General features: G+C 43.6%; 1 protein-coding gene across 2 annotated transcripts in view; it reads left to right on the top strand.

Annotated features, from left to right (window-relative positions):
- Positions 1-227: 227 nt before the first annotated feature.
- Positions 228-23,495, top strand: part of CCDC93 (CCC complex scaffolding subunit CCDC93) — an 89,430-nt gene continuing 66,162 nt past the window's right edge. For both annotated transcript variants that reach the window (XM_081814583.1, XM_081814582.1), the window contains exons 1-6: positions 228-409; positions 4,770-4,883; positions 6,327-6,421; positions 15,176-15,287; positions 19,686-19,784; positions 20,570-20,626. In XM_081814583.1, coding sequence (XP_081670709.1) covers positions 368-409; positions 4,770-4,883; positions 6,327-6,421; positions 15,176-15,287; positions 19,686-19,784; positions 20,570-20,626 — 519 coding nt within the window. In that variant the 5' untranslated portion in view covers positions 228-367. The remainder of the gene's footprint in view (positions 410-4,769; positions 4,884-6,326; positions 6,422-15,175; positions 15,288-19,685; positions 19,785-20,569; positions 20,627-23,495) is intronic.

Raw genomic sequence — 23,495 nt, 5'->3', positions numbered from 1 at the left:
AGCCAAAATGCAAAATTTCCCCGAGATGAAGGAATCGCCCCTTTTGTAAAGCACCTCGGAGAACACTGCGGAGCTCTGGAGAGAGGCTCCGCGAACACCGGCCGGAGAGCCCAGCGGGACACTAGCTCCCACTTCCCCAGCCGACCAGCCTTGCCCCGGGCTGCTCTCACGCAGGCGCACTTGCGCCGCGCTCGCGTCCCAGCGCGCATGCTCCGCCGGGCCGCCGAGCTCCCGGCCGGCGGCGGCGGCAGCGGCTGCGGAGGAAGTTTCCGCTTTGCCTCCACCCCGGTAGCAGCTTCGCGGCCGGGGACAGCTTCCTCCGGACGCTTCGCGAGCTTTGCCGCCGCCGCACGTCTGTCAAGGGACCATGGGGTTGCCCAAGGGGCCGGAGGGCCAGGGTCTCCCGGAGGTAAGGACCTCCCTCTCCCTGACACGTCCGGGTTCTTGGGAGAGGGCCGAGCCCGCGGGGCGGCGGGCAGAGCGGGGCTCGGGCAACGTTTGGGGCACCCCGCCCCCTTCTCAGGTGTGTCCCCCGCGGGGAGAGCTGGCCCTGTGCGCCGGGGACCGAGCAGGTCCCCCTGCCTGGGCGGGGGCGGGGACAAACTTCAGCCGCTCTCGGGTCCCCCGGGACGGAGGTGGTCTTTGAGCCCAATACCTAGCCCCACGCAGCCCCAGACGCCGCGGGGCCCGGGGTCCCACTTCTCCCAGGCAGTGTCCCCCGACTCCTAGCGCCGCAGGGCTCCCTCGAAACCCGGGGCTGCTGCGCCCTGGGAGTCACGAGACGCGTGCTAGGACGGTCCGGGCTCGGGTTGTGCAAAGGGCGGTGACCTTGTGGCGCCTGCTGCCGCCTCGAGGGGCGGCGGGGTCCCGACGGCCCGCCCCACTCGCCTCGGTGCGTGCAGGGAATGCACGCCAGACCCTTGTAGCAGCAGGAAGTTTGGGAACCGTGCACGCATTGGCTTGTGTGCTGGAGGCTACGCGCTGTCCGGTGGGGCTGTGTGGCCCGGCAGAGCGCCTGGCGGAAGCATTGCTGCTTCCCCAGAACGTAGCGGGTGCCTTTCCTTACAGAGGTGTTTATTAAATACTCACTGGATCCTGAGGGATAGGATAATCAGTGGTTTCCGGATTTCTACATTGGCTAGGAATAAAGGGAACGTGCATTTCCTTTTGGCTGCAAGTGTCATATAGCTAGGTGGTTTGCAGGTGTCTTCTCTTCCAGTCGATTTACTCCAAAGCTAAGTCTAGAGTACTAGATTCTGGAAAGAAATGGAACCCACACTGCACCTCTACCCCCCTCCTAAAGTTCTGAAGCAGGCATTTGGCAGGAGGACTGATACCTTGACATGCTGAGTGGTTCCTTCGCTTTCAACTGCCTGTCATCCCATCCACCCCACCCCCTGCCAATCCTCAATTTTTTCATCCCACAAGTATCCAGTAATTGAGGGATCACTGTTCTGTGCATAAAGGCTGGGGATATAGTGATGGAAGGACAGACTTATCTGTCAGTGTATGCTCCCAGAATGTAAGTCCATTTTGTTGTAACCTTAGGAAAACCTAAGAAATGTCATGTTGTCAGAACCCTTGTATTAGGTAAAACCTTACATGCAAATTACATCGATGGAATGGGGGATTGTGAAGACAGAACTGTATCCTGGTATTTGATATTTCTTTTCTTGGTCACTTGTTTATTTTACGCTCTCATCAAGTTTTTGCCTGTCCTTTTGCTACAGACTCCTGTCTGGCCTCTCAGGTTTCACCTTAAATCCCTCCAATTCAGTATCCCACAGTACTATAAATGGGGGGGGGGGGAGTCTTTTTTTTTAAAAGATTTTATTTATTTATTTGACAGAGAGAGACAGCAAGAGAGGGAACACAAGCAGGGGGAGTGGGAGAGGAAGAAGCAGGCTTCCCGCTGAGTAGGGAGCCCTGATGGATCCCAGGACTCTGGGATCATGACCTGAGCTGAAAGCAGAGGCTTAATGACTGAGCCACCCAGCTGCCCCAATGGGGGGTTCTTTCTAAAGTAAAAAACAACATGATCCTCTGAGTCCTTCATTTAACCCTTCTCTGACTGCCAGGAGGCTGGGTCTGATTTGTCACTTTTCTAGGAACCTAAGGCAGTTCTTGGCAATTAGGAGGCATACAGGATAGATATAGTTAAATTACTATCATTTAGTTCAAAGACCAGTACATATGACTATGGATAGTCTGTGTCATTAAGCTGTCACTAATCCAGTTAATTCCTTAAATTCAATTTTTTAAACCCTTTACTGTATGTCTGTGAAGGATAGGAAGATAGCTAGAATTGGCCCTGCCTTCCAGCTTCCGTGAACTACAGTACAGAGCAAATGAAAATTTAGCGTGCCTGGCTTAAGAGCTCACAGTCTTTCATCTTTATCAGAATTTTAGTTTTTTAACAATGGATGTATTAACCAATCTGATGGCTTTTTATACCCTCAAGAGAGGGTATTCTTTCAGTCACTCTGTGTTAGCCAGTGGCCCTTTCTCATTTTGTTTCAGTATTAATCTGTGAAGTGAATGTGGAGTCTTATTAACATTCTCCATTCAGTGTCTTGCACCAAGAAGTTATTTCACAGGTTATATTGCAAAAGTGTACATACTTCTCCATTCTGGGGGTGAGTGGATAAAAAAACATGGGCCATGCATCTGCCTTGGGGTTGGCCAGTGGGTGTTCATTAGGTACAAGGCAAAGCAGGAATGATCCTCCTGGGATGAAATGTCCTCTTCTTGGAAGTGTTTTCATGATAAGTGATGATTGAACAAATGAAGTTTCTAAGTTTTCTGTTTTACATCCTAGGAGTTTAAAGAAAATACTTATATCATCCCATTTTTCTCTTCTGCCCCATCTTTGTGAATGAACCATATTGCTCTTTACCTTCTCATTTCTTTGAGTCTCCCCACTTAGAGATGTTGCTTAACTATACCACATCTTTTGCAAAGGAAGAGAAGGTGTAAATAATTAATATCACTTTATTTTTCATGTCCCCTAAGAACCAGGGAATACTTTGATAGGCTGGACCAAGGTGATTTGAGAGAGGAGTAAAACAGGCCGTCACCTGTACCACCTCCTATTGCAAGAGATTGTCAATCACTTTAATAATTCTTTGTTCAACTGTTTGTTAATCTGTAAGCTCCCTCTCCTGGCATTTGTACTTCAAAATAAACTTGAATTTCCATTATCAGTGTCATGACTATGAAAACATTTTGTTAATCCAAGACTGGCATAGGTCATGCACTTTATGTGATGATTGAACATGTCATTCCATATTTAATTGTCCTTTGAGCCTAATGCTACTTCAGAAGAGGTGTTAAACATGACTGAATGATATATGGGTTTTCCTGATCCAGCTAATAGCCCATTTCAAAAGACAGGCATATATATTAACACCAGACATTTTACTCAGAAGAGGTTGCAACTTAATTGTATGAATGGCAAGAACTATAAATAAAATAGAAATGCAGAGGAGTGACCATTTCAGGCTGCATTTGTCAGGGTTGGCATCAAATAGGAGCTAGAATTTGAAGCTGGTTTCTGGGTGGCTAGAGAATATCAGAAGGGAAGGGGTGTGAACAGTGAAGAAAGGGGAATGAGCCATGCTTGAGGTTGGCCATAACCATAACTGGATTGTTTTGGAGGGAGGTAAAGGATGAAGCTGAAAAGATAGGTTGCAGCCAAAGATCTGAATGCCAAACCAAAAACTTTGGAGTTTACCTTACAGACAGTGTATGATGTGTTAATGATAAGGACTGGGGGATGAGCTAAAGAGGGAGGATGTGAAAGCTGTGATTTAGGAAGGAGTGAGGAAAACAGATTACTAGAAGAAAGATTGAGAGGCTATTGCAATAGTCCTGGCATGAAGAGTAACTAAAAGGGAAGAGGGTAAATGTGACATGTATAAAGGAAGAGTTCACAGGCATTGTTGGGTGAGTGATAGTTAGAGGTGGGTACAAGAATTTGAGCCAGCTACACATTGGCCGTGTTTTATATAGAGAACTGGTTTTTTATGTTCTGCAGTAACGGAAGAAAGGAAAGGTACCGTTCATGAAAGTAGATGGAGGCAAAAGTATTAGAATATTTCAGTTGTTTTTAAGTTGTAGATCAACACCTGGGAGTGAAGGTAAGATACAACTTAACTTTTTAAAATTAGATCCCTATTCATACATTAGATGAATTTATTATTTTTAAGGCAATCCCATTATGTGGCAGTAATCATCCTTCAGTGTATCTAGGTTGAAAGCCCTCCTTGTATTTGCTTTAGAGATCCAAAAGAGAAGTGCAGAGAAAGATACATACTTGAACTCCCTTCTTTGTTCTTGCCCTGTTTGTCAGTAGCTTCTGAGACCAAGATGTGCATAAAGTTTAAAACAACAACAACAACAAAAAAACCTTCTTTTTGTCTGTAAGGAGTTTATAATTTAGTCGGGAACCTGTCAAGTAAACAGTGTGTTAGAGAATAGGGAGGTAATGTGCTGTAATCTTCCTATCCCTGGATTCCTTCAGCACCAGATGAATAATCTGTACTACCTGTGTATGTCTTCTCCTACTACGTCTGACGATTAACACAGCTCATTGAGGCCTGAGGACGCTGTTCTTTATGGCAGCCCTGTGTCCCCGCGCTCCTGCATGAACAGTGAGACAGCCAATGTCACCTGCTCCTTAGCTGTTAAATTGTGGCATCAGGGGATACACCCGGTGTTCCTTTATTTAAGTTAGCTTTTACCAGCCTAACTTTTAACTTTTGTTTTAGGTAGAAACAAGAGAAGATGAAGAACAAAATGTCAAGCTGACTGAAATTCTGGAGCTTTTGGTTGCAGCTGGGTATTTCAGGGCAAGAATTAAAGGCTTATCACCTTTTGACAAGGTAGGGGGAAACCTTTCTAACCATTAGGCTGTGTTTTGTTGGGACGGAATGGTTTACCAGGGCAGAGAAAAGAGGGAGGGATTGTGTTTTTACTTTCTCCAGTGTCCATGTTTCTCTGTGATTCAGGTTTGTTACTAGAAATGTTCCAATTTCCTATTACAAGAAAATAAAAATGTATCAGTAGATATGCCTTGAATTCCTTTTCTGTATACAGAGCTTTGGGAAGTACAAAAAAGCATTAGAAATAGTTCTTCCTTTTAAGGAACTTACAGTTTGAGTGGAGAGATAAAAGTTATGTAAGATAAAATCTGAGTTAATAAGGAGCTGTCCCAAGTCAGTGTGCTCACAATTGCCACATATTCTAATGATGGTAAATTTTGAATTTGGAGGAAAGAGAAGTCACTATGGGATAAAGTCTGTTAATTCAGCAGAACCTTCGAGAATCATGCACAAGGCATAGTAATAAGTGTTGAGGGCACAGAGATCAGACCAAGGCCCTGTACTCAAAGAGCCCAGCTTCTATAGAATAGGGAAGGAAGACAAGTAAAGCAACATACATAGAATCAGTGTCACGATGCAGTAAGTGCAGCAGAAATGAAGCTTCCAGATCAGACAGAGCAGGCCAGGAAATCTTCCCAGTGGAAGAAAGTGTTGAGTGCTCCAGTGGGCCATGGCCTGGCTTTGCATAACAATCACTGTGGACTATTTTATAATACAGACGTTGAGGGCTCACCGTTTGATAGTTTGGTTAGATCTAGACTGGGGCCTGGAATCTGTATTTTATAGGCATCTCACATGTGTCTAAACACAGCCAGAGATCAGAGTCCCCATCAAGCTATATCTGAAAAGGATTTTGTTTCAGGGTGGTTTTTTAACCTCGGTCTCATTTGCATCTCTGAGAAGTCCTCTGAGAAAAGTAGAGCAGGGATTCTCCTCTCCTTTAGATACATGAAAAAAACAAGATGTGTGGAAATTCAGTAATGAGCCACAAATGTCAGCCTTGCTACTAACCTGTCTGATCTGCAAAACACATAATGCCTCTGGAATCTGGCACTTACCCGAAACTGGATTAAGACTTCTCCTGGCTGAGAATTAATGTCCATCCCCCTCAGTATAAAGAGGATCTGTGAATGATATGTCCATTTCATAATATAAGTCAGCTACTCGGTCACACTAGCCACATTTCAAGCGTTCAGTAGCTGTATGTGTATTGGACAGTATGGACACAGAACATTTCCATCGCTGCAGAAGTTTTATTCAGTGGTGCTATTTTAGATGAATTGTAGTTGATGGAGTCAGAAGGACACATGTACGCTCTCTCTAAAGATACATACTTTGTATGGTCATTGATTCTATAAAAACTTATATTTTTTTCTCCCTTCCATTTCTTCCCCTCTCCCCAAACTAGAATGAGAAAACAGATATTTTCTTTGTGTCTTGCAGGTAGTAGGAGGAATGACTTGGTGCATTACCACTTGCAGCTTTGACATAGACGTTGATTTGCTTTTTCAGGAAAACTCCACAATAGGACAAAAAATGTAAGTTATCAGAGTTTGCCACGGAAGAGCCTAAAGGGGAGAAGGGAGCTGACTTCTGAGAGTCTACTATGTGTCAGAAGTTGTGCTAGATGCTTCACATACTTCATTTTAATTTTCATTGCAACAGGTATTATCACAGTTTTATAGATTATGAAATGGAGGTTGATAGAAGCCACGGTCACACAGCTAGCCTATAAGTCCTTTAATGCTCAGACTGTTTCTAACACTTTCTCTCTTTTTTCTAGTTTCTTTGAAAGATTATCGTCACATAACATTGTATTAATTTAAGGTGTACAGCATAATGATTTGGTATATGTATTGCAAAATGATCACCACAGTAAGTTTAGTTAGCATCCATCACCTCATATAGTTATAAATGTTTTTTCTTGTGATGTGAACTTTTTCTTATCACAACTTTATATGAACTTTCTTATCACGACTTTTTCTTGTGATATGAACATCTACTCTCTTGGCAACTTTCAAATATACAGTACAGTATTGTTAACTCGAGGCTCCTTGCTGTACATCGCATCCCCAGGACGTATCTATCTTATAACTGCAAGTACCTTTTGTACTTTTTGTCTCCCTTCACCCGTTTCCCTCACCCCCCACCCTTCACCTCTGGCAACCACCAGTCTGTTCTCTATTTCTATGAATTCAGTCATTTTGGACTCCATATACACATGAAATCATACAGTATTTGTTTTTCTCTGACTTCTTTCACTTCGCATAATGCCCTCAAGGTCCATCCACGTTGCTGCATATGGCAGGATTTCCTTTTTTCTTCTATGGCTGAATAATGTTCCGGGGTGTGTGTGTGTGTGTGTGTTTACACACACACCACATCTTCTTTATCCATTCATCCATGGATGGACACTTAGGTTGTTTCCATGGTTGGCTATTGTAAATAATGCTGCATTGAATGTGGGGTGCAGATATCTCTTCAAGATACTGATTTCATTTTCTTCTGTTAAATACTCAGAAGTGAAATTGCTGGGTCATATGGTAGTTCTATGATTTTTAAAATTTTTAATTTTTTAGTAACATCCATACTGTTTTCCATAGCAGCTGCAGCAATTTACAGTCTCACCAGCAGTGGACAAAGGTTCCCTTTTCTCTGTAGCCTTGCCAGTGTTAGTTATCTTCTTAGTTAGTCTTTTTTGAGTTTAGCCATTCTAACAGGTGTGAGGTAATATCTCATTGTGGTTTTGATTTGCATTTTCCCGATGATGAGTGATGTTCAGCAGCTCTAATACTTTTTCTAATACTCTCTAAGAATTTCCAGTGACTGCTTTGTTTATCTCTTTCCAAAGGCAGCTGGAAGGAACGTATTTGATGGAAGTTGAATAGAGTGAGGAGAGAATCTTTCCTTCCCCATTGCCTCTGTGTAATGCAGAGCCTCACTTTGCCTGCCATCGAGAGAAGGCAGCATGGACTCCTTGCTAGAGGTTTCACCTGAGTGTAGCCTGCGCAGTCTTCCATAGCTCACCAGGGGCTTGGGGATTTCATTAGACCACTAGGGGTCCCCAGTTCTGCCCAGCCCTGCCAGTGGGCAGCTGTGTGACCTTGGACAAGCCTCAGTTCCCTTATCTGTCAGGAGAGGGATTTGTGATTTCAGATCTGTGTGCATCTGTGACTTATTTAATCATTTTTCTGAAGCTTTATTCTCCCCCAGGAAAAAACTCTTCCAAATGGATTAAAGGTGGCTTACAAATATGCGTATGAAGCTGTGATAGAGAAAAGTCGAAGCAAAGCAAAAGGAAAACAAATCAAGTTGGGGATAAGGCTACAGCATTTGTCATGGGCCACAGCATGCCTGGTTTTCCTAAGGGTGGGCCACAGATTTGGTTCTAAGCTTTCTGGCAGCCAACAACAAGAGAAAAACATGATAAATTACCCAAGTCACAGTTTCCATACAGAAGAAAAGTCGGTGATTCCATGCAGAATCACCAAAATTCTTATAATAATAAGACCAAAGGACATCTCTGGGCTGCTCATTAAAGGACATATTGTTCTCTGTGACACTGTGCTCATCAGTGCCCAGCCATGAATAGCAGAGCTCTACATCTGTAGCATCTGTCATTCTGGGACCGGGGCATCGCAGCCAGTGACCTGTTGTGAAAAGTCCTTTACTGGGAATCTGCGGGATAGAATCTAGGCATGTGGCTCTGCTCTCTGCTGGCTGGGCTAATCCAGACATAGATTTTTATTCTTGTGTGTTTGTTACTTTGTTTTTATTGTGTAGGTGCTACATCCATGAAGTAAAAAAAAAAAAAAATTGAAATACTGCCGAAGGGTACAAAATACACAGCTAATGTCTCTCCCAGTACCCTGGTTTTATTCCCTGGAAAGAATCATCTTTGCCTGTTTAGGTTTTAGATTTTTCAGAGCTCACTTCCACATCTCTAACTTTGTATGTTTCATTCAGATCTGATAAGAGGAGGAATTTAGCTCACCTGTACTACTCCCTACATCCCCTTTGTCTCCCATCTTCCAGTCTTGTAATTATTACCTGTTTTTCTAGGATCACTTGAATAGCTTTAACCTATATAAGCTTCTGTTTCTTGACTCATTTTCATAAGATGGTTTTTCCTGGTTCCTAGCTATGTATATAAATGTTTTGCTATCTGTTTTTCCTTCTTACTTTCAGCCTCCATTTACCATCATATCATTACTCTTACAATGTTCAGGGCATAATATTTATAGTTGGTTTTCTATAATAGCAATTAAATTGTCCGTGCTTTATCTACAGGTAGATTCTAAAAGTAAATCTATAAACAGTGTTTACAATAAGAACTAAGAATTGTGATGGTGCCAGAGAAAAAGAAATGTAATCTTCTGGACCATAATGGTGCTGTTTGATGGAGAATATTCAAAATATTGCAGTCAAAAGGAATCCTTATTTATTCATTGACTCACCAAACATTTATTGAGTCCCTGCTTTGGGTCAGGCATTGTTCTGGGTACTTTGGATATGTTAATGAAAAATGTCCTGCCCTCACAGAGCTTAGAGTCTTTGCAGGGGGGAGATAGACCATAAACAACTAATTTAATAAATAATTATATATAGAAGTAATACGTGCTATGGAAAAAAAAATTACAGCTGGGAAGGTATATGAAAAGGGACATGGTTTGGAGGCAGTTGTTAACTTTAAGTCAGCATGGCCTCATTGAGAAGGTGATATGGGAGCTAAGACTTGAGAAAAGAGGGTTCCAAGCAAGGGAGACTCTGAGTGTGAAGGCTCCAAGCAGAAGCTTGCCTAGAGTATAGTGAGGTGGGGGGAGGGGGAGAAGGGCAATGGAAAAGGTGCAGACAGGTTGTGGGGGCCAGATCAGGTAGAGCTTTGTAGGTCAGAGTAAAGACTTTGAGTTTAGTCCAAGTGAGATGGGAAATTCTTGAAGGGTTTTGAGCAGAGGAAGAACATAATCTGTTCATAATTGGTTTTAGAAGGAACCATCTGATTACTGACTAAGGGGGTGAAGTTGGTAGCAGGGAGATTTTTTAGCATACTGTAGCCAGGCTCACGGGAGAAGATGGTGGCCAGGACAGTGGGCTGGCAGTGGAGGGATTCTGGATCTGCTTTGAAGGTAGAAACAACAGGATGTCATGACAGATTGGATTTGGGTGTGAATAACAGGGGAGTCAAGATGGTTCTGAGGTGTTTGGCCTGAGCAAGTGGAGGTGGTCTCTACGAAAAGTCACTGAAAATCAGGCACACTGTAATTTGTCCCATAATTATACAGCTTATTTTCCTTGAGTTTCTGATGGCCTTTTTTTTTCTTTTTGACAAAGAAGCACATAGCCTTACCTGTAGCTAAGATCAGCCAGATTCTTAGTCTGTTTTTTAACATAAATTCACCATCTTCTCGAGGACACTCTTGATTGAAGCCTCTTTCTGTTTCAGCTTAAGTGATTGCTTTTGATACCTGCGGCACCCCTGATTTGCTGGGATTTCTTTCAGTTGCATTCTTTCTGCACCAATCTTACCATTTCCTAGATTCTATCTGTCCCTTCTTCCTAAATTCCCTTGGTGTTTTACAGTGGTTCTTAGCCCCTTTTTCACCTTGGTGTCCTTGGGGGTTATGATACTTTCCCATCAGTGACAGTACTCTTAATAGATACTGGAGTACAGTGTTTTTATACAAATTCTTAAACTGAAATCTGAAAAACAATGAAAACAGGCTTTTTCTTTCTAAGTGTGGATACAAAACTCATTTGGGAACAAAACATGACCTGAACTTTTTAAAGGCTATTTATAGTTTATACTGATCCCACTTAGGTGAACATTCATAAGTTTTGCTGCAGAAATAATAATTTCTTCAAGTATAGATTTCACTTGGGCTCTACATAATATACAGTATATATGATTTACTCTAGATTTCACTTGGGCTCTACATAATATACAGTGTATATGATTTACTCTAGATTTCACTTGGGCTCTACATAATACACAGTGTATATGATTTACTCTCGACTTCACTTGGGCTCTACATAATACACAGTGTATATGATTTACTCTCGATTTCACTTGGGCTCTACATAATACACAGTGTATATGATTTACTCTCGATTTCACTTGGGCTCTACATAATACACAGTGTATATGATTTACTCTAGATTTCACTTGGGCTCTAGATAATACACAGTATATATGATTTACTCTAGATTTCACTTGGGCTCTAGATAATACACAGTGTATATGATTTACTCTCGATTTCACTTGGGCTCTACATAATACACAGTGTATATGATTTACTCTCGATTTCACTTGGGCTCTACATAATACACAGTGTATATGATTTACTCTCGATTTCACTTGGGCTCTACATAATACACAGTATATATGATTTACTCTAGATTTCACTTGGGCTCTACATAATACACAGTATATATGATTTACTCTAGATTTCACTTGGGCTCTACATAATACACAGTATATATGATTTACTCTAGATTTCACTTGGGCTCTACATAATATACAGTATATGCCTCTTAGGTACAGGAATGTGCAAACATCTAAAAAGTTCTGAATTCTGAAACACATGTGGCCCCAAAGGGTTTGGATAAGGGGTTGAGAATATACAGTATTATGTTCTCTGGTAAGTACTTGATGTGCTTTTAAGTGCAGAGCCATGAACTGTAATTGTGGGCAAAGCTGGAGACTGCGGTTTACAGGACTGAAGATCCACCAAGACTCCTAGCAATGTACTGAATTATTCAGAAATCTTTTCTGTTTGGTTTTGTAGTATGTTCTGGTTAGGTGCAATTTAGACTAATACTGCCTTACGTTTGCAGTGCCTCAGTATGTCCCAGCTGATATGATGGGGGGTGGGGCAGGTAGCACTGTCTGAGGAGTGCACTTGCCTCTTGAGGGCATCATTATCTTTCAGGCTGTTTTTTTTTTGTTTTTTTAAAGATTGTATTTATTTATTTGAGAGAGAATGAGATAGAGAAAGAGAGCATGAGAGGGGGGAGGGTGAGAGGGAGAAGCAGACTCCCCGCCGAGCAGGGAGCCCGATGCGGGACCCCATCCCGGGACTCCAGGATCATGACCTGAGCCGAAGGCAGTCGCTTAACCAACTGAGCCACCCAGGCGCCCTCAGGCTGTTTTCTGTGTGTGCCCAATTGAGGCCTTTCTGTTCTTGTTGATCCTTTTTTCTTGAGGGTTTCAAGAGCTTCTGCCTTCTGTCTGTATCCTCCTTCTACCCTCCCAGCCTGTCCTAAAGCCCCATGACTGCAGAGTCCTATGCCCAGAGGTCATGAGATTTTAGGCTTCTAATTGAGTTCAGTAACACACAAGTAGGAGGCACCTGTGTGCAGAGCACTTGTGCATGCATTTTACTATTTCATCTTCACAGTAAATTTGAATAGGTAGGACAGGCATTATTCCTTGTTTTATGATGGGAGTATTGGACCAGTGGGATCAGGTGACTTGCCAAAAGTCCCAGAGCCAGTGATGGAGCTGTAATTTAGAGCCTGGTTTAATTCACTCTCTTTCAAACTGTTTGCAGTGGAGGAGGAAACAGTGTACTGAACACTCTTAAAAGCTGAAGGAATCCAACCAATCACCTGTAGTAACAAGTGGGCATTGTTCAAATCTTAGGCTAGGAAACCTGACTGGGGACCTCTGCATTTGTCACTTACCCAGATTTTCAGAAAGTCAGAGAGTACCCTGAGCTCCAGGGAGAAATGGGCTGGTGGGCTTCTACAAGAAGTCCTCCTGACTTTTTCTGCCTATCCCCAGCCTGCCTGTGTCTCCCCCACGTCCCTCCCTTGGTCCAGCAATGTTTGTGCCTCCAGCTGCTTCCATATGTTGCCGAGTAAGACCTCAGTCTTGGCAGTGATTTCTGGGAGGCAGGTTTAAGAGGCTTATAAACCCGGAGGTGACCCAGGGCATCCTTCCCTCAGGGCCCTTATGACCTGGGAAGGTAGTCAGTCTCTGATCAGTGGCCAGAAACAACTTGGTCTGAAGGTAGAGAGGGTTGGGCTAGATAGTGTTGGGGGTCCGAGACTCTTATTTTTAAGCTACTTCAGTTGCCCATGCAACCAGTAACCCTATGCAGACTCGGATCTGTAGCCACTAGGGGGAGCTTTCCTCCCACTGAACCCAAATATAACTGAGCAGAAAGGCCCCATGTCTATCAATAGTTAATACCTGCCCTGACCAAGGATGCCAAGTCAGGGTCATCTTCATTTGCTAAGCTTGGAGTTTAGGGAACAAGGCCAACTAAGCACCAGTCTCTTCCCCTCACGAGTTTCAGAGAAATTAAACAAGGCATGAGAGTCTGATGGAGATTAAAATAAAAAATAAAGTGTGTTATAGAGAGGGCCTTAAATATCCTGCCAATTGGGTTCATTAATACTTGCCCACCAAACTATCCCATTTGAGCCCCAGCAACAGTTGGACAGCCATAGGCTTCCCCACTGGGCCAGCCACACATCTCATGACAAAAAAGATGCATGTGTCCTAAAGACAGGCTGCTCAGAAAGGAGAGACTACAGTAGTGGCTGAGCGTCATAGGACAGTTTCCTTCCATGTCTCAGACCTTTTGGATAATTCACATATGCACTCCCTCTGTTGGGGGTGAAAATGTTCTCCCATAGGCTTCCCTCCTGGGAATGTATGCAGTGGGGTATCCATTTTCCCCTGTCCATATTTTTTTTCTCTTAACATATTGGACTTGACGTTGATATTATGATCCGTGGAGCTGTAGGTGTGACTACTTCTCTTAGCAGTTTTAACCTTGGTGCCACCATGTAAAGCTACTTTCCGGGAATAAACAGTTTTCTTGTGTATTCTCTAGGGACCATTCCTTGGGGAGCCGTTTAGCTTTTCTCCCTAAATTTTACTTAGTTCCCACCAAGACCAAGGGGATGGAACCTACTAAGGGCAGCATAGGTAGGACAATAATTGCTGTCATCCAGGCCTTTGTTAGATGTTGGTCTTAAGGGTGTGTGTCTCTTGGGAAGGATTATGGAGCTGCAGAAAGATAAAAGTTTCTTTGAGCAAGGAACACTTTGGGTAGACCCAGACTTGCTGAATTTGAAGTTTCTTGTAAGACTTGGGGAAATAGTCCTCACTTGCAAAGAAAGCCACTGTAGCTGCTGTAACCGGCTAAGATTTTTTTTTTTAAGGGTTTTAGGTGGGATTATAACCTAAACTATCCATGTAAGCTGAAGCATAGGCTCCCATTTCTCCATATGGCCCCATAAGGACATGCCTCGCAACTGTTTCTCAAGGCAGACCCACTAAATAACCTCTGCTCTCTGCTCTTGAGTCTGATCCAATTAAGATGTAAGAAACAGGAACCCGACATCTGGAGATTAAACATCAGCTGAGTAGAGAAGGAAACTGAAGTCTGCCGTGGGGTGGACTTGCACACAGATCTCTCTATCACTCCAGCCATATAAGTGCCCCACCCAGGTCCAGGCGGGAGCAGGGGGAGGATGCTGGCCTCCTGACTGAGCTAGAAGGATGCTCTGGGGTCTCAGGGAGCCCCGTTCTCCCCCCCCCCGCCAACTCCCCGATGTTTCCTAGGACTGAAGCAAGGTGTTGGAGAGACATCAGAGTGCCCCTCGTGAGAAGCAAAAAAGTTCTGCTCTCTGGAAAAAAAGAACAAGGACGTGGTTTCCCCAAATCTAGGATTAATTTTAAAGTATTAAAAAAATGAAAGGCTATTTTTTATTTTAAAAATACTTTTATACGACAGTGAAGAACTCCATTTTCTTTTTTTTTTTTTAAGTATAAGGCCCCATGTTTTGTCTTAATATTCTGGGCACCCGGCATGGGGCCTGGTAATTATTTGTTGCCTGAATGATATTTAGAACAATTTTTTTAATGTGTAACCTAGTGGTTCCCAGATCTTTGGAAAAAGTAGGTCAATAAAACAAAATGTAAAAGAACATAGGGCACCGAAAACTTTCTATTTTACCATGTAAAGATGTTCAGTAATAATTACTACCTCAAACATCACCACCATTTCATAAAGAAACAGTGTGGTTTAACATAAAAAAGATAGGGAGAAAAAAATTCTGGAATAAAGCATGAAAGCAGTATTGTGGCCTCAGTCGCACGCATACATACCATCTAAATTGTGCTTATTTTTCTCATTTTGTAGACAGCCAGGGGAAGCTTGGTTATGATCTGGCACTGAGAAGCCCCAGAGTCTTCTGGAATGCTACCCAGACGTGAGAGATGTCTTAAGGGCCACTTAGTGTGTTCTCACTCTTTGCTTGTTGTTTTTTCCAAACAGAGCACTATCAGAAAAAATTGTCTCAGTCCTGCCAAGGATGAAGTGTCCACACCAGCTGGAGCCCCACCAGATCCAGGGCATGGATTTTATTCACATATTTCCTGTTGTCCAGGTGAGAGCCCCTTTGTGGTTTCTTGTCCTCTGCATGTCAGGATTCCTGCAGCGGGTCTGGCTAGCAGGCTATCTGGCCTAGATCCTGGGTCTAATGGGTGTGGTGTGGAATTAGGGGAGCAGGACAGGATGATGCTTCCTGATGTCATTCTCAGAAGGTAGACAGTATTCCATCCCTTGTACCCTGGTTTCACCGCCACCTGTTGTGATCTTTGAATGTTCCCATTAATTGGTTTTCATTGCCCTTTTGGTAAAGATAGAACTCCGTAGCCCCCCATGCTCTGGTCCTGTCCCAGCCTAACTTTATTCCTCGCTCTTCTTTGTTCTTTCTGTTCTAGCCCCTCTGACTTTCTTTCCTATTTTCTCATACACATTGTGCTTCCTCCTGTCACAGGGCCTTTCCCTCGGGCTGGAAAGCTCTTCTCTTTCTCTCATTTCCTACTTAATCCATATTCATCTTTCAAATTTCAGTTCTACCAAATCTCCTCAAGAAAGCTTCTGTTGACCAGCCCCCCAATCTAGAACAGGCTCCTTTGCTTTATCCATTCATACTGACCATATTCCTTTCCTTTGTAGGAATCTTCCTTGCTCTAGTTTGTCACCCTGTATATCTGGTCATTTCTGCCCCTCCTGGCAGACCATGGGCTTCTTGGGGGCAGGCACCATAGCTGCGTTGCTCACCAGTACCTCGTGGAAAGTCTGGTACCATGTCTGCAGTTAGTCTTTATTTGACGACTAGATGTCTGATGGGAGGTTATTTCCACTCTGGCTGTTTCCCAAGGCTCTGTGATTAAGTGGCTCATGCTGTACAGCGCTCTACATCCTTGCAGTCTAGTGTCTCAGCCTCCTCTGGGCACTTTGAAAAGAGGAGGAGCAAAGGGCCTGCTGTGTGAACGGCGCTTTGCAAATGATCCTAATAGAGTTCTTTGAAGCATCTATCATAATCCCAGTCCTTACGTCTGAGGCAAGTGAGATGCAGAGAGTAACTGCTTTGCTCAAGGGCAGAGAACTGGTGTGCAAGACAAGCAAGATTGCAGTCTAAACTCCTTGTCACTAAACCTTGTACTGTTCCCACTCTGCTGTTCATGCAGCCCCTGCTTGAAGAGTCTTCCGGTCCTGCGTTAAGATTATATAGCGCAATCATGGAACACTATATCTAAAACTAATAATGTAATGTATGGGGATTAACATAACAATAAAAAAATTTAAAAAAAAATTATATAGCGCAGGGGTTGAGAGTGTGGATTCTGGAGACTTCCTGGGTTCAGATCTTGGCTCTGCCACTTAGCTGCATGACCTTGGGCAAATGACTTAACTTTTCGTCTGTTAAGTAGAAACAATAATAGTACCTACCTGGCAGGATGAGAATTACGTACGTTAATATGTAGAAAGCACTTAGCTGAAGGACCAGCACGTTTTAGTGAGTGCTTTATAAGTGTTATATAGTCATTTCTGGTTTTGTTACTGTTATTGGGGATTTCCCCCTGCATTAGACTTTCAATCAAATCCTATGAAATTTGTAAATTGGAAGCTAAGACTTTAACTCAGAATTTGATTCATTAGGTTCATTGGACTTTCTCTCTCTGATGCAGCAGGGATGGTACCTGCTCCTTTTTGTGAAAACAGGTAATAGGGACCCTGTGTTGATTATAACTGAAACTTCCACCACCACCATGCTGTGAAGTTGCTGGCTTTTCCCCCAAAGCCTGAATCTCTAGTGATTAGACCTTACTCAGCCCTAGGCTAGAACTTTGAGAGCAAAAAATCTGGTCCAGGTAGGAGAAGGTGATGAAAGGGAAGTGATCATCTGTCGCTAGTTTGGGTATTTCGAACGTCTGAATGTTCCGTGTTGTACATGGAATGCTGGGGGGGCCTCCTGTCTGGATGTGAGAACCGAGGTTAGTAGTTACCAGATTTCTTAATTACATGGATGTGTAAAATTTTAAAGCAAAAATGGAGGCTGACCCATGGTTGCCACCTGTATTTTGCCAGGCAAGAATATCTTCATAAAGTAACAACTATCAAAACAAACAGAATCTTAAATACAGAGAACAAATTGCTGGTTGCCAGAGGAGAGGTGGATGGGGGATGGGCAAAATAGGTGAAGGGAATAGTAAAGAGATACAAACTTAGAGTTTTCAAATAAATAACTCACAGACATGAGAAGTACGGCAAAGGGAATGTAGTCAATACTATTGTAGTAACATTGTGTGGTGACAGATGGTGACTGCATTTATGGTGATGAGCACTGAGTAATGTATAGAACTGTCAAATCACTATGTTGTACACCTGAAACTAATATAACATTGTATATCAATTATACTTCAATAAAGAAGTTGTTTTAAGTAACAACTATCTTTCTCTGGCATCTCCAAAAAGAAAGGCCTTTTAACCCCCAATCTCACAATAAAGGACAGTCCTTTCAATGGAATACTGTGAAAGTATTATGAAAAACTAACCACATGCTTGTAGTTTTTGCCTGTTTTGCTGGAGACCAGTGAAAGAGCAGTCGTCGAGCTAGCTGCCTTATGTGCCTCTGGAGGCTCACCACCTGTGTTCACACTGGTTAGCACAGCTGTAAGAACACTCTGGATGCCAGCCCAGAGAAGAATGGGTCTAACTTCCGGCCCCAGTAGTTCTAGATCACATCTTTTTCTCCCACGCCGGACAGGTGAACCCCATGAGGGTAGGTACTTTCCTCAGATGGTAGGGACCCGCAGCAGAGCTCGGCTATCCAAGAGGTTCCCTCCATAGCCCTTCACTCTAGGAACTCCAAAACAGCGACCAGTTCTCTGAATCCTAAGACTCCTTACCTTCCTCATCTCATCACACTCACCAGGATCCAGCCAAGTAACAACTCAGTGTAGATCTAATTCATGGAGGAACATCTGAAAAAGAAACAACTTTGAAAGTGCAGAAACTGGATCTCCCCATCCAAAGGAAAGTAGAGAGAAATTGAGTTGAGCAAGGAGTCAGCCTCCTTAGTTGTCCTGGGCCACGGTGCTGGGTCGGGGTGCGAGAGAGGGGCTACAAAAGCCCTGAATACTGTCTGATCTTCTGTCCTGACTTCTGGGTCATTGTTTGGAGGTGGGGTGGAGTGGACTGATGGAAATAAATGGAAGATACTAACAACAAAATAATATTCCTCATAGAGTTATTTGCAGCCACCCCCATCTTGGGCAGCTATGTCCTAAACATGTCCTTTACTTGAGCTGGCTGCCCCCGGCGAGCAAGCATTCTGTCCGTCCCTGCAGGAGCACCATGCCGTATGCCACGTGTCTGCTTTCCTAGGTAGCTAAGCCTTGCCAAGTGTGCGGTGCTCGTGGGGAAATACAACTACTGTCCACAAACTGCTTTCGAGATGTAGTAGCTCTCTCTGGACAGAGCATGGTGACTCTGACTGATGGCATCCCCCTCCATAATGCTCTTCAGTTATAAAGGGAATGCATGAAGACCCAGGGAGGAGAAACAGAGGCTGTGTTTCTGTATTTTGCATTCTTACTCTCAGAGCACCTGGATCTTCCACAGGTTATGGGGGTGTGCCTGTGTGTGTTGCCATTAACTGGAATTATAAGTAGGGAGCAATGAAGAACAGCTAGTTCTGCGTATCAGCCCAGTAAAGCTGGAAAACATTTAATAAAACTCATATGTCCAGTCTTCCGGTGTGGAAGAGCCTCTGAGTTGCGATTTGCAGCCTTGTTGTGCTTGCTACCTACGGAGCAGTGGACAAATTGTGTAGTCTCTCTGAGCTTCAGGTCTGTACAACGTGGCTGGCATCAGTCACCTTATAATGTTGTGTGGATTAGGAGAGCAAATGCTGTGAGTGCCTGGCTCCCTTGAAGCCTAGGGCTGTACTCAGCAAGCCTGTTCTCAAATCTGAATACTTGGAAGGTTGTTGGAATCAAGGAAACAAGGGATTGTGCTAGATGTTCTCTGAGGCTCTCTTCCCTTTCCCTGGCCTGTGGTGCAGGCAGCACAAGAAAGAGAGTAACGTTCAGATCTGCCACTAGAACCAGGTGTCTCTGTAACTATATTTGTGTTGTGCTTCAGGCATTCATAGAGCATTCTGGTCCTTGTGATTTCATTTGCTCCCACAGTAGCTCTGTGAGGTGAAAGACAATATTCTCACCTCTACACAGAGGGAAACTGAGGCCTGAGCATCCGACGTGAGGCTTTAAGGCTCCTGCACAGCCACTCTGCTCTAGATCCCATTGGATCTCAGCGTCTCAGACACCCAACTGGCTGCTTTTCACATAGGACAGTAGGTGTGGATAGTTTCTCATCACCTGGCCAGTTCAAGTGTGGTGATTTCGGTTCACGAGTTGTACCATCCCTGAATTGGCCTTTACCACAGTGGTGGTTCATCCCTATCCTCATGTTTCCTAACTTTCTTTCCCAGTGGCTGGTGAAGCGAGCTATAGAAACAAAGGAAGAGATGGGTGACTACATCCGCTCCTACTCCATATCCCAGTTCCAGAAAACCTACAGTCTCCCTGAGGTCAGTATTCTCCTTTTCTTTTCTCATCCAACTGCGAGCATGTGTATACACTTAGAGACTCCCCGGGAGGGAGCAGAGTAAGCTCAGGCTCCTCTGTGTGACGTCTCTGCCCCTGCCTGGGCAGCATCCTGGTACATCAGAACTGCCTCTTTAAATGGGCCCTGGGTGAAAAGCCCTGCAATTTTCTCCTTTTCTCCCAATTTTAGTACTTGATTCAGAACTTTTATTAAATTATAAGAACATGAGTATATTTTTTTTACTAGTCATATAAAGCTTTTCAAGAGACCACCTAGGTCATTGCCTAGGGCATTCCTATGGTAATGGTTTAATAATAACCACCCCCACGGCAATAATAACAACAGATAGCCACTGAGTACTTACTACACTTAGTCCCAGCCCAACACATGCCTTCTCCTCCTTAATCTTCACAGCTGCTCTCTGATGTAGGTGGTGGTGTCCCCGTTTACAGATGGTGAAACTGAGGCTTAGAGATAGGTGGCTTGCCCAGGGTGTCCGAGTTCATAAGGATTTGACCAGGAATGCTTGGCTTCACCAGTACACTTTGTGGTCCCTGTCTTTCTTACTGTTGTGGGATCTGCTTTGGAGCCATCTGCAGAGGCCCTAGCTTCTACCCATGTAGAATATATTCCACTTTGTTAGAAGATTGAGGCTTCTGCAGGCAAAGCTGTGATGAGAAATCAATTTGTAAGATAGGTTTCTGAGAAGTCCGGTTGAGTTTCAGTCTTCACACAGGGTTTGTTTAATCCCTGTGTTTTGTCTTGCAGGATGATGACTTCATAAAGAGAAAAGAAAAGGCCATCAAGACAGTTGTCGACCTTGCAGTAAGTTCTCCTGCCCCTGTGTAAGGGAAGGACATAAGTTCATAGCCTCCAGATAGCCCCGTGATTCAAATCCCAAAACCCTTGCCCAGTCCCTCCTGGGATTGCCCAGGTGCTGACCTCAGGTGGGTGTGTGAGAGAAGCCCCGTCTGCCTCAGTGCCCATACCTGGATGCCAGCATTTATGGGTAGAAAGTGCCACAACCACTGCCCTGTGTTTTTCTTAGTTCCAGTTTTCCAGGAGAAATTTTCCAAACCCATAGCCTTTCCTCATTTGTGCCAGTGGCAGGTGTAAACTTTGAATAGCTCCTCTTGAACTGGAGGTGGTAAATTGAGGTTAGCATCCCATGATGGCTCTGGAAAGGCAGAACAGCTCCTGAGCTTTGTGTGGGACACACTGGGATAGCCTTGGTCACTGACACAGTGAATCTTAACCATGGAGTCTGCACTCGCATGCCCACTCCCCCAGTGCAAGGGGCAGAGGAGAGCTTTTCAAACCTTTCTGGGCCAGAGCCCAGCAGAACCTTCTCAGTGCCACACATCCAACCCCAGCCCCAGCCTTCCTACCTGAGCTGCTGGCAATGAAGCCACAGTGCCTGGGCGTAAGTTCGCTTTCTTCCAAAAATAATGCATAGTGTTATTTTGCATTTTTCCCCCTACTTTAAGGATACATGTGTGGTCTTCCAAGGTGATCACTCTAAAAAGAGTAACAATCATTTGATGACATGAAGTGCTCATTTTAAACAAGAAAAATCTTTGTCACTTTAGAGTTGTGATTTGTATCTTCTTCACAATTCCATTTTGGAAATGGAAGGAGTGGAAAACCTTCAAGATCGTTACACTCTGAAGCCAGATACTGTTCTCAGATATGGTGGCGATATCAAATAATAATAATAACGGGACATGATATGACATCAGAGTAATTTTTTTCCCCTAGTTATGAAATAATTGTTCAGTTTAGACATCCCTAAAGTTTTTTGTTTTTTTTTTTAAAGGTTGATAGATACAGAGGAAGAGAATCAACCTTAATCTCACAACAAAGAAGCAGTTTCTTTTGGTGCTTGGACATATTTCTTCCATTTTTTTTTTTTTTTAAGATTTTATTTATTTGTCAGAGAGCGAGAGAGAGCACAAGCAGGGGAAGCAGCAGGCAGAGGGAGAAGCAGACTCCCCGCTGAGCAGGGACCAGGGATCATGACCTAAGCCAAAGGCAGACAAGTAACTAACTGGGCCACCCAGGCGTCCCTCTTCCATGTTTTTAATGTGCATTTTTATACCGAATTGGAGTCATACTTTAAATAAAATTTTGGTTTTTTTAACTTACCAATATAGTGTCTTTGTAAGCTATTAAGGATTCCTCCTAACTGCATTTGTCATGAAAAATATTAACCAGTTTGTTGGATATGTGGTTGCTTTCTCTTGTTTTAAATGATGCTTCATTTCTGGAAAGCTAGGAGAACCAAGTGATGGCATTACCTCTCATCCAGGGAATTGGGGAGCCCGGGGCAGGAGAGGAAGGGAAATTCTCTTTGCCTTGTAAAGCCTGTCCTATTTGAATGTTATACCAAGTCTGTGTGTTACTTATTCAGAAACGGTAAACAAAAGTAAAATTTTCTAAATGCTTAATTGAATATCTTCTTGTGTAAATCTCACTCTGAGCCCTGGCTAGAGAGTGAGAAATAATAGTTTTCAGCCTTATCAATGGGAAGAAAAGGCCAGCATAGCTGTCAGTCATCCTATCAGTGGAACTGGGCCTGGCATCCCCATACCCATTAAACATTTCAGGCCTCTAGAGACACATTCTTTCTTCTTATTTGTAATGGAGTTTTTAAAGAAAATCCGCCTCTTCAGCTTGGTAATGTGACTGCATACGATTTAAGGAGGTAATGATAATGACAAATACCTGGTGCCCAGACATTGTTGTAAGCATTTATGTATACCTTACCTAGTCCATACAACAATCTTCTGAAGTAGTAGTATTTTCTTTCCTTTTTTACAGGTGAGGAAGCTCAAGCACAGATAGGTTATATAAGTTGCCCAAGGTCACATTGGTGATGATGGAGTCAGGATGCAAACCCAGTCTTGTAACTACTATGCTGTGGGCCTCTAGATAAAATGCTGTTTACAGCTAATTCAAAAATAATATCAAGATAAAGGAAAATGGGGAAAATGTGCAAGTCTCTTGATAATAGTTCAGATTGCTCAGTTGATTTCCTTTTTTATGTATGAACTTACTCCTTAGTTGACTGTCAATACATTTGTAGCAGGAATGATAAGAATTTTGATGGATGGCCAGAGCTGGCCTTTGGGTTTTATTTGTTTTCTTCTTCCCCCTCACTTCCAGATGCTCTCTTCTTAGGATTCTTAGCTGAGCTCCATTACCATTCACTTCCTTCCCTCCCGCCCACCACTTCTGCAAGTGCTTTGTCACTTCCTTGCCTTGAAATTGGAGTTCCAGAAGCTTACTGGAGACTCCAGGGTTGCAGTGCATGTCCCTGGCTTATCCTCGTGAGTCCTGTAAGGAATGGAACAGCGTGCTGGTTTTCATTCGTCGTCACTCTCCCCAAGGGAAATCTGTCCCTTTGTGAAGGGAATGAAGTCTTTTCTCAACTACCAGAAGCTGTGGCTCTTTTAGGTCTCAGATTCTGAAGGCTGTTTCCCTCTCCTTCTACCCTTTTCCCAGTTCTGCCCTTCACATGACTCATCAGTGTTTCTTATCTGCTCCTTATGGACGAATCTAGAATCCCAAACTTAAATTGTGAATGGTAACTTACAGATTCAAATAAGGTCACACAGTAGGTGCCTAATTTCTGGACCCAGCCTTTTATAATATGTGTCTGTAGCTGCCGCGTACTGATTGAGGGCCTTCTGTG

This window comes from Leptonychotes weddellii, chromosome 3 (genome assembly GCF_054177405.1).
Source record: "Leptonychotes weddellii isolate Sample4059 chromosome 3, ASM5417740v2, whole genome shotgun sequence".
In the NCBI taxonomy this organism is placed as follows: domain Eukaryota; kingdom Metazoa; phylum Chordata; class Mammalia; order Carnivora; family Phocidae; genus Leptonychotes; species Leptonychotes weddellii.
Note: the sequence above shows the minus strand (reverse complement) of the source record. Positions and strands in the feature narration are given on the sequence as shown.